The sequence below is a fragment of the Enoplosus armatus genome, chromosome 4 (assembly GCF_043641665.1).
Source record: "Enoplosus armatus isolate fEnoArm2 chromosome 4, fEnoArm2.hap1, whole genome shotgun sequence".
In the NCBI taxonomy this organism is placed as follows: Eukaryota; Metazoa; Chordata; class Actinopteri; order Centrarchiformes; family Enoplosidae; genus Enoplosus; species Enoplosus armatus.
Window position 1 is genome coordinate 21,389,003 of NC_092183.1, and position 10,336 is coordinate 21,399,338.

General features: G+C 43.4%; 3 protein-coding genes across 5 annotated transcripts; all 3 read left to right on the forward strand.

Annotated features, from left to right (window-relative positions):
- The first annotated feature begins 725 nt into the window (after nucleotides 1-725).
- LOC139283954 (beta-crystallin B3-like) lies at nucleotides 726-2,518 on the forward strand. The gene is made up of 5 exons (XM_070904068.1): nucleotides 726-800; nucleotides 975-1,093; nucleotides 1,203-1,335; nucleotides 1,489-1,631; nucleotides 1,757-2,518. Exons 1-5 carry the CDS (start codon nucleotides 726-728, stop codon nucleotides 2,028-2,030), a joined length of 744 nt encoding a protein of 247 aa, XP_070760169.1. The 3' UTR covers nucleotides 2,031-2,518.
- A 3,274-nt stretch (nucleotides 2,519-5,792) lies between these two features.
- On the forward strand, nucleotides 5,793-7,063 carry crybb2 (crystallin, beta B2). Of its 3 annotated transcripts, none has more exons than XM_070904172.1 (5): nucleotides 5,793-5,870; nucleotides 6,092-6,210; nucleotides 6,429-6,561; nucleotides 6,645-6,787; nucleotides 6,895-7,063. In XM_070904172.1, exons 1-5 carry the CDS (start codon nucleotides 5,808-5,810, stop codon nucleotides 7,061-7,063), a joined length of 627 nt encoding a protein of 208 aa, XP_070760273.1. In that variant the 5' UTR covers nucleotides 5,793-5,807. The 3 variants fall into 3 exon arrangements, with proteins under 3 accessions (XP_070760273.1, XP_070760272.1, XP_070760271.1); XM_070904171.1 differs by having other exon boundaries at nucleotides 5,808-5,861; XM_070904170.1 differs by having other exon boundaries at nucleotides 5,808-5,846; nucleotides 6,077-6,210.
- A 451-nt stretch (nucleotides 7,064-7,514) lies between these two features.
- On the forward strand, nucleotides 7,515-9,609 carry ctu1 (cytosolic thiouridylase subunit 1 homolog (S. pombe)). The gene is made up of 3 exons (XM_070905073.1): nucleotides 7,515-7,614; nucleotides 8,443-8,943; nucleotides 9,074-9,609. Exons 2-3 carry the CDS (start codon nucleotides 8,448-8,450, stop codon nucleotides 9,607-9,609), a joined length of 1,032 nt encoding a protein of 343 aa, XP_070761174.1. The 5' UTR covers nucleotides 7,515-7,614; nucleotides 8,443-8,447.
- Nucleotides 9,610-10,336: the final 727 nt, after the last annotated feature.

Consider the following 10,336-nt stretch of genomic DNA (forward strand, 5'->3'; position numbering starts at 1 on the left):
TGCTGAATCCTCTTGGCTCTCTGTCCCTGTGCCCGCACACAGTGCTCACTGGCAGCCAGGCGGACGGGCAGGGCAGCGTGTGCCAACACAGCTGCCTATTGAGAGGCAGCGTTATGGACACAATGTGAGCGACAGACTTGCTGTATCAACAGCTCCCCCTTTTCTGCTGTTGTGGCCAGAAATAAACCATAAATACCCCCCCGTCCCTGCCCTCTAATGGCTCAACCCCACCAAACACCAAGTGGCACCGAAAAAGAGGGACACCACTTCTTAGCAGGCATACCCAGGTAAAAAAAAAAACCTCAATCTGAACACATAATACAGAAGTAACAATTCCAATGCAGTGGAGTTAGATGGTCCTGCATCCTGGGTTTGGAGGATTTTGGTTTCATGCATTGTAAGGGAGCCAGATAAAGGACAGATGAGGGTTTACTTTAAGTGATAGTGATGATGATCATCTTTTGTATCATATTCACTTTCTATAATGATAACAGGATATGAGGAAAATGCTACTTTATTTGAGGTCGAAATGAACACAATCCTCCTGTTCAAGGGTGAGCTCTATATTGAAACGTTTGACAGTGAGCTGTCCTACTGTGTGCATGTTTGTACCTGTGTTTGTGTGTACTTGAACATCCAATGCACGATGGATGGTGCTTTCTCTGTCTGTGCGTGTGTGTGTGTGTGTACTGCTGCCAAGAGTGGAGGAGCAGTGGATCAGGAGGATGTCAGAGCAGCAGAGTGCCCCAGAGCAGCTGGCTGCTGGGAAGAGCCAGGGTGGAGCTGGAGCCACATATAAGGTACTGGAACGACCTCATGTGCAGAGAGTTATTGTCGGTGATTCTACTGTATTTTTCGAGCATTCTGTGTTCAGGTCCTTCTGTCTGTATTTTCACAATATGTCTTCTTAGTGAACCACTGTGTTGTTGCCATGCTGGTAAATACCCCCTCTATGGTCCCTCTCTGTGATCCAGGTGGTGCTGTTTGAGTTCGAGAACTTCCAGGGCTGCAAGGCGGAGTTTTCTGCAGAGTGTAAAGATGTGACAGAGAAGGGGCTGGAGAAGGTCGGGTCTGTGATAGTGGAGTTAGGACCGTAAGTAATGCTCACTGCACTCCAAAAAAAAAAAAATGCAGCAAGAAAAGAATTTGCTCTGTCATTTGGTCATATTTCCACCTGTGTTGTCCCTTCTTCCACCTCTCAGCTGGGCGGGTTATGATCGCCACGGGTTCACAGGGGAGCAGTTTATTCTGGAGAAGGGCGAGTATCCACGCTGGGACACCTGGACCAACAGTCAGAACAGCTACTCCCTCTTGTCTCTAAGGCCTCTCAAAGTGGTGGGTGACTAGTCTCAATACAGAAATGACACTGCAGCCACAAAGATCTCAAACACAAAAACGTTCACAAATGTTATTTTGCCCTCCCCACACACTATACTGGAGCCACTCGAAGGACTTGGAAGTATCCATGTGTCTGTTTCTCCTCTATAGGACAGTGCTGATCACAAGCTACACCTGTATGAGAACCCTGGGTTTACTGGTAGAAAGATGGAGATTGTTGATGATGATGTGCCCAGTTTGTGGGGCCACGGTTTTCAGGATCGTGTAGCAAGTGTCAAGGCTCTTAACGGAACGTAAGATCCTCCCTACACCCCCCTTTCACCACATGTCACTTCCTCTCTGGTGTTTATCTTGTTTTTTCTGTTTTACCTCCTCAACACCAAGCAAATAACTCTGTCTGTTTCCCCCCTCCCTCCAGATGGGTCGGCTACATGTACCCAGGCTACAGGGGGCGCCAGTTTATCTTCGAGCGAGGAGATTTCAAGCACTGGAACGACTGGGAGGCCCCTGCGCCACAGATCCAGTCTGTCCGACGCGTGCGGGACATGCAGTGGCACAAGAGGGGCTGTTTCATTGTTCCCGACCCAGCTCCTGCTCCCGGCCCCGGCCCCGGCCCCGTCCCTGGCCCTGGCCCTGACCCCGACCCCGCCCCAGCACCTCCCGCCCCTCCTGCCACAGCTGGAGCCAGCTGAGCAGGATCCTCACATGCCTACCAGACCCCCCCTCCTCCTGCAGCCTCCCGCCAGTGCCTGCCCTCTGCCTTAACCTAAACATGGCAAACGCTGCTTGTGCCCAGTGAGGAGTGCCATGTATGTTTCAGTGGCGAATAAAAGTTGTTTGACCTGGAGTTGGCCCTGTTTGTTGGTGATGTTATACTTGTAAGTCAAGATGGAAATGGCTTTAACTGAGATACTAAAGGTTTTTTGGGGAAAAAAAACACTATCAGAGATGTAAAATTCACACCTGTGTGGAAATAATGTAGCCTACAGTTTCCCCTCAAGATCAACTGTGTTTTGAACTGGATTTATTTTCAAGTCACGTGTGCCACTTTTACTGCTTGTGTTTTCCCATTTTAGTCAGACAGCTCAGAACCTCATCCAGCATTAGGAGCACATGACTTACTCGGTGAATATGTGGATATGCATCTGCTTCACAGCAGTGGAAGTGATGTCATCCTGTATGTATGCTTGCTATTAAAACAGAGTGCACTGCATTCCCTTCCATAGTCATCATTGTGCATTTGATGGTTAGTGATCGTCATGATGAATGGACACCAAGTACACATTAGGAACTAATATTAACTATATTAAACTCATGTTGATTATGAGTATTTAAATGTTATATGTTGCACAATCCATCTGCAGACACGATTATTTTTTATGATGACATAAAATTGCACATGCAGACTATAATTTAGTAGATGTTAATGTAATATTAAAAATAGAAAAAATATTCCCCACACAACATTATTAAGAAGAGCCTTTTGTCAGAATCAGAAATACTTTATTGATCCCCAGGGGGAAATTGTACAATCTGTAAAAACAGAACAGAGTGACACACACCTGCATTTTAACCTACACATGAGTATACCTCCCTCTGTCTCCTGCAGTCGGTAATGAATACTTCAAAATAAACGTGCAGTTGGCCAGCTGTGATCCTTAACTGCCGCACATCTGTAGCACACTAACATGTACCAAACTGGATCATGAGGAGGAAGCTCTCAGAGAGGCCTTCAGTTAGGGGGTCGAGCCAGTCCACACTACATGCAGGTTATGTGAGTTTTTGACATATTCTTATGATTCTCAGTGTGTGTTTTGAAGTTTCTGGGCTGTAGTGTCACTTTCTTGCACTTGAATGTGTTGTTTTCACTGTAGCATAAAGCCTTCCTCACATGAGCTCTTAACACCCAGATCCCTAATTCAGACTTCAAAAGTCTGCACTACAATCTGGCAACATTAAACACTTAAATTCTCTGACAGAACCCTTGATACACACACAACCTTATATATTCTTCATAAACCATAGATGTAGACACAGGCTTGTGTGTTGAATCATCAGCTGACAGAGGACTTGATCATAAACAGCTCAGTTTCCACTCGAGTCTCTCACCTCTGCAGTGAGGAGAGAAATGTACAACCAGATATTGAACATCTGGTTGTACATTGAAATCTTTCCTGTAATCTCAGGAAAAACACAAATAATGAACTAGTGCTCTCTCATACATACATCTTTTCACGTGTCTATTGAACTGACAATAAGTGTAATAAAGTGAAAAAAACACGAGAGATCCTGACAAAATAGTCGCCACCTTTTTTCAGCAGCACATTTCTTTGATCACAAAACTTTATAGACCTGAACTTGCCAAAACCCTGAATGTTTTTCAAACGGTCTCATAAAAGCACATGCCACCGCTTGCCATATGTGAGATTTACTTAAATGATGAAACAGCATTTGAATGCACCACAAACAGTTTACTGAACCATTTCTGGCTGTGAATGAATTAATGAGGATTGGCTGACTGAGGTACAGTTATCTGCAGGAGGTTGAGCAGTTCGGATGCAACGCGGGTAATTTAAGAACTTTGATGCCCAAGATCCTCACAGTCTCCATCTAGGACTTGCATTGTATGCCAACCAACAGATGTGTTAACGTGGAAATGCAAGCAAAGCTACAAGAACACATAGAAACTGGGATTTGCCTTTTCACACGCTCCACCTACATGCACTGATCTTTTTGCACTTCTTCACAGAGGTCAGTGCAAGGTCACTTTAGCACCCCTGGAGCTACACAGGTGTTCATTTGCTTTCTTATGGGGGCAGTACAGCACAGCCATGATGGAGATCAGTTGAGATGTAATTTTAGACCCCCCAACAGATGTGGAGAGGGACTCAAACTCTTATCAATAATAATATTCTCGTTTTTAAAAAAGGTCTACATGCAAAAGTTTAGTTTGATTTTTTGTTGTAGTTGTCAAAAATCGTTGTTTGGAAAAGCCCAGTGTTCATGCTCACATGCTTATTGGTCTGTCTCTTTCAAGATTACATTGCCCATTGCAATTGAGCGGGTGAAAAGCGTATCTTATATGATCACAGCCTAAACCAGTATTATAGTGTTGTAGCAAATTTTAAATATATAATATATAAATATATTCAAATATATTCAAAAAAGTATCGATAATGCAAAACAGCACATAAAAATATAACTTGAGAGAGGCACTTCTTTACATTATAAATCTGCTGAACCACAAAACCTCTAATCTGAAATCTCTACCACAGTTTGTATCCATCCTCAGTAGTGACACCTTTATCCAATAATATTTAAGTTATATATATTACTTACTGCCCAAATGTTCACTTAGCTGAAAAAAATCACTTTTGTCCATATTCATACAAAATCTTTGCTTCAATAGAAGATGATATTAACTTCTGTCCCCTTGCAGGATTTTTGACATACACATGCAAGGTAATTAAAATGAATAAAATGAGGGAATATACCATGTTGTTTTCATTTTTTTAATTGGTCTTCACTGAACTTTTTTACAGCCAACAAGAGAAAGTTGGTATGTTGCGGTCAACAGGTTTGACTAAAAGCTTTGGAGCTGCTTGCTTCTAAACAGCAGAGGCGACAACATTTGACATGAAACCTGAATAGAGTTTTCCAGAAATGAAATATTAAATAAACCTACACTTGTGGAAATATTCAGCTGTATTTGGACTGTTATTCAAATCAATCCGAATCTCTCCTGCACGATAAAACCCATCTTTTACAATCCTTCTCTCTCTCTCTCCCTCTCATTGTAGGTGTGGGACTCTTGGCACTGTTTGTGCTGAATCATGTGGATATCGAACAATGACTGGCTGGCCAAAACTGACAACTAATGAAATAACTTTGTGGGGGTGTGACACCCCGGGGTGGGGGGAGGCTACACGGTGACCCCTCATTTCAGTCTGCTGGGCCTATGGCAGGCCGATCTGCAGGCCGGCTTGGACACTGTGGGTACTGTTGGCAGAGTTTCCACCCCTGGGCGTCCCGTATATATTGAGCTCATCGTGCCATCACAAACACACTGGCACAGACAGGTACTGGTAAGAGGTTCATGTCCGCCATGCTGTATTTGATCAAGTTTATAATTTTTTATCAGTATTTGTTTTCCTTTTGCCACTATGTTTTAGGTTTAATCTCTACAAACTGTATCCCATGTTGCATTGCTGTACTTCTGTGTTCAGAAGGCTGTGGACTACAGAAACCTGCTCTAGGGGGAGAGGGATGGGCACTTTTGTATACACGTGTATAACAAAATAATAGAAAACAAAATCTATAAAAGTGGGATTAACAGCAGTTTGGCCTGCTCATATTTTAGATTTGAAGATAAATCATCATGTAGACATCCGTTGGCATTTATCAGAAACAAAGAAATTATAATTTTGTCTGCATTTCTTTTCAGTTTCATCCTTGCCGATCCATTCACTATGGCCACAGACCACCAGAACCCTGCATCCAAGCAGCAGCAGCCAGGCACCAGTGCGTTTAAGGTGAGAGGAAATGCAACAGACACGCAGAAATAAATTCAATTACAATTTACAACGTCCTCCTTGGAGTAAGCACTTGTGCATTCCCTATTTGGATCCTTGCATCCTCCAAATACCAGAACAGATGAGAGTGAGTGAGTGAGTAGCTCAGCAACACTCACTGAGCTCTTTCAATGTGTTAAAAAAAACCACATTTTCTCCTCTTTTGTCCCATTGGTACACAGCTGGTTATCTATGAGCAGGAAAACTTCCAGGGACGCTGCCATGAGCTGACTGGTCCCTGTAACAACCTCCAGGAAGCAGGCGTGGAGAAAGTGGGCTCCATACTGGTGCTGTGTGGACCGTGAGTGTGGGTCAGAGACAGACAGAAAACTAGAAAATGATTTAAAAACCAGAAGCAGTGACAGAGAGAGTGGGCTCTGTGAATGAGAATGGGATGGAAGGGAGTAAAAGGCCAGAAAAACAAATGAATGTGTGCTACACAGATTACACCAGTTTTCTGTCCTGCTTTGCCCCTGCACCTATCACAACTGTCCATCTCTTTCTCCTCTGCCCTCTCAGATGGGTGGGATACGAGCAGGCCAGCTGTAAGGGGGAGCAGTATGTGTTTGAGAAGGGGGAGTATCCTCGCTGGGATTCCTGGACCAACAGCAGGCGTAGTGACACCATTGTTGCATTCCGCCCGATTAAAGTGGTAAGTAAATACACACACCCCCATCAGTCGTCCCATCAGCTTAACAATTCATCCACTGGGTTAATGCTCTGCTCCTCCTTCAGGACAGCCAGGAGCACAAGATTGTCCTTTACGAAAACCCCAGCTTTGCAGGGAAGAAGATAGAAATCATAGATGACGATGTCCCCAGCTTTCACGCACACGGCTACCAGGAGAAGGTCTCCTCTGTTCGGGTTCAGAGTGGCACGTAAGTCCATCCTCCCTGCAGATGTTCTCTACTTGTCTCTTGCCACTATCCTTTCACCTCTAACTGCCTCATATCTGTTTCCCCTCTCTGTGCTCCTGGTACACCAGTTGGGTGGGCTATCAGTATCCAGGCTACAGAGGCTATCAGTACCTGTTTGAAAAGGGGGAGTATAAGGACAGCGCTGAGTTCGGAGCCCAGATTCCTCAGATCCAGTCGGTTCGGCGCATCAGAGACATGCAGTGGCATCAGAGGGGTGCTTTTCACCCCGTCAACTAAGCTTGTGACTCTTTCCTGTCATGAACCCTGACCTCAGCAGCCTTGCTCCCTTCCAGCAGCAACCCCTTTGTCCTCCATTTACACCATACAGCATTTTGATATCTATTGCAGCTGTTGCAGTAGTGACATTCTTTGAAGCAAACTAATAAATCCTTATTGCTTACATTTGACTTGGCTGTTTGATTGACTTCTGTTTCACCCTCTGGGACACAGGGGACATCACAGATGTATTTAAAGTGGTGTCAGTAATGTAGAATTATGGAAATGGTTTTTGAAGGTAACATAAAAACATTTCAGGGCTGTCGATATTGCAGTTTCATGTGCACTTGCCAACTCCGACCTGTAGGTTGTGCTGCAGGGGCTCACAATTGCCGTCACGTCCTGTTTTCCGACGAAGAAGAGGTAACGACACATGATGAAACAACATGCTACTTTATTTTGTCGTGTAATACTTACATCGTTTATGTAAGAAACGTTGTATTTTGGAAGTTTTTTCTAGTGTACTTCCTCCCCACATTCTCAATCCAGACGTCGGTTCATCGGGAACGTTGGTATGAACATGTTACCTAATATAAATGTGGCTAGTTAGCTTGACTTGGCTAACGTTAGCTAGACCTGGAAAACGTTTAATGTTGACCGTCTGGTGATATGGATTTTGGTATTATTGGACTTTAAGCATGCTGTCAAACCTAATAGCCAATTTTATTTCTTACTTTAAGTATATGAAGTCGTTCCACTTCAGTTGTGTGAAAAGTTTTAGGGGTTGTCTCTATCAACTTTATCCCAATAAGTCCATGCTGTTACTTAGCTAGCTAAGATTCGCCTTCAAAGTTGGTAATTATGAAATGACTGAAACCATAACATATTAGTTCATTAATATTACTTTTGCCTTGTCCAAGTTACTTCCTTCCTTCTTAACTATTGTATGTTTTAGTTGTCGGGTTGGACGAAGTGTCCAGTTGTAAACAGCTCCTCCATTTCTGTTGTGCAGTGCATTTTGGAATAATGGTATCCATTAACAACACATTTAAAAATCAAGTTAATTTAGTATATAAATTGACATCCTCGAGTTGAGTGAATTTTGCCGTTTTTCCAGCTAAAGTGGAATTGGGACACCATTCGTTTGATAATGATTTGTTCAAAGCACAGACTACATAGAGAGGATTTGTATTTCAGGTGCCCCTTTACTAAAATAGCAGTGTAAGATCACGTCACATTAAGTGAATGATAATGAAAGAGAAAAAGCCATTGACTAAAACCTGTGGGTCAGCTGTACTAAAGCACATGCAACAGAAACGTTGGAGCTTTGTAGGTTGGTGTTAATTTATTTGAAAGACTTATTTTAATAGTGTTATCCCTTTAAAAAAACCCTCCAACAGTAAAGATGCCTGTCCTGTGCAGCAGCTGTGTTGTAAAGCGTGCTGTGCTGAAACGTCCAAAAACGGGCCATTCGCTGTGTAAGGAGTGCTTCTTCTGGGCCTTTGAGGAGGAGGTGCACCAGACGATTGTGGAGGCAAAGCTGTTCGAACATGGGGAGATAGTAGGAATTGCTGCCTCAGGTGGAAAGGACTCCACAGTGCTTGCACATGTAATGAAGCTCCTAAATGAGCGATACAACTATGGCCTTGAACTTATGCTTCTCTCAGTGGACGAGGGAATCACTGGTTACCGAGATGACTCCTTGGAGACGGTAAAGAGGAACCAGCAACAGTATGAGCTGCCACTGAAGATTGTGTCGTATGAGGAGCTGTATGGCTGGACTATGGATGCTATAGTGAAGCAGGTGGGACTGAAAAATAACTGCACCTTCTGTGGTGTGTTCAGAAGGCAGGCGCTCGACAGAGGAGCCATCATGCTGAAGGTGGACAAGATATGTACAGGTAACTCAAAATCCAAATAGCATTAGTAAAATGTGAACGCAAGAATTTCAACCTTGAAATGTGACTGCATAGTCTTTGCCTTTATGTCACAGGGTTTGTTACAATGGCTTGATGTGTGTTTTTTGCACAGGGCACAATGCTGATGATGTGGCAGAGACAGTTTTGATGAACGTCTTGCGAGGGGACATAGCTCGTCTACGCCGCTGCACTGCCATCTCTACAGCCAGTGAAGGTGAAGGGGTTGTGCCGCGCTGTAAGCCCCTCAAATATGCGTATGAGAAAGAGATTGTTTTGTACGCTTACTTTAAGAAGTTGGACTACTTTTCCACTGAATGCATCTACTCTCCCAATGCTTATCGTGGCCATGCGAGGACCTTTTTAAAGGACCTGGAGAGTATAAGGCCCAGCTCCATAATTGATGTCATCCACTCAGGGGAGAACCTTTCTGTGCGGGAGGGGGTGAAGATGCCTGTCCAGGGGACCTGCAACCGCTGTGGCTACATCTCCAGCCAGTCTCTATGCAAGTCATGTGTGCTGCTGGAGGGGCTGAACCGAGGTCTACCGAAGCTGGGCATAGGCAAACACCACCGCCTGCATGACAAAATCCTCTCCCAGCAGCCTCTTACTGAGAAGGAGGAGAGGAAGCTGAAATCTGTAGACTTTTGACAAATATTATCCCCCCGTTTTATTTACCATAGGAAGATATCAAGAATTATAATGACATTTTGGAATAAACCATGATTGTTGTCTTTAACACAGGAAAAGACTAGTCTAATGAGATAATCATCCATTGAATATTTGTTAAATGTTTGTATTAAATATTTTAATTCAGTAAAACTGAGAAAACTTTCAGACCCATGAAGCATCTTCACAGCATAGAAAGTCCATATGCTGCTAACCTGGATCACTGAGAAACTATGTAGACATACTTTCCAGTGGGCCAAGACTTTTGTGTTATGTTCAATAATAGATGAATCTTATGTGTAACCAGATGTTTTTGTTGTATTTGGCTTTCTGTATTACACGCATAACGACAGGAGATTGTGGAAACATTTCAATGTCTGGGAAAGCTTTGGTACTATGTTCTAGGTGGACTTCATCGGGTCAGTTTTGTCATGGAGTTATTAAACTTTAGGAATCAGCATCACTTGGATTTCCAAATACTGGATAGTTACACACACAGAAACGTATATTGTGTACACCTACAGTATGTGTTTTTCTTTCTTTTTTTGTTTTGTTAAAGTGACATGGTGGTGCATGTTTCCACTTCAGCGGAATCTCTCACAATGACATGTTTTATTTCTTTGTTTTATGCTACCTCTTATATCCCAGTGTCTCTGGGGAAGATGAGACGAGCTATGGTAACATTCCAAGGTGTTTTATGAACTAATTT

Bases quoted from the DNA above. Each gene is read 5' to 3' on its own strand.
- LOC139283954 (XM_070904068.1), top strand. From the start codon at position 726: ATGTCAGAGCAGCAGAGTGCCCCAGAGCAGCTGGCTGCTGGGAAGAGC. The intron at 801-974 runs GTACTGGAACGA...TCTGTGATCCAG, and splicing joins GAGCTGGAGCCACATATAAG to GTGGTGCTGTTTGAGTTCGA. The intron at 1,632-1,756 runs GTAAGATCCTCC...CCCTCCCTCCAG, and splicing joins GTCAAGGCTCTTAACGGAAC to ATGGGTCGGCTACATGTACC.
- crybb2 (XM_070904172.1), top strand. From the start codon at position 5,808: ATGGCCACAGACCACCAGAACCCTGCATCCAAGCAGCAGCAGCCAGGC. The intron at 5,871-6,091 runs GTGAGAGGAAAT...ATTGGTACACAG, and splicing joins CAGGCACCAGTGCGTTTAAG to CTGGTTATCTATGAGCAGGA. The intron at 6,562-6,644 runs GTAAGTAAATAC...CTCCTCCTTCAG, and splicing joins CATTCCGCCCGATTAAAGTG to GACAGCCAGGAGCACAAGAT.
- ctu1 (XM_070905073.1), top strand. From the start codon at position 8,448: ATGCCTGTCCTGTGCAGCAGCTGTGTTGTAAAGCGTGCTGTGCTGAAA. The intron at 8,944-9,073 runs GTAACTCAAAAT...TTTTTTGCACAG, and splicing joins GGTGGACAAGATATGTACAG to GGCACAATGCTGATGATGTG.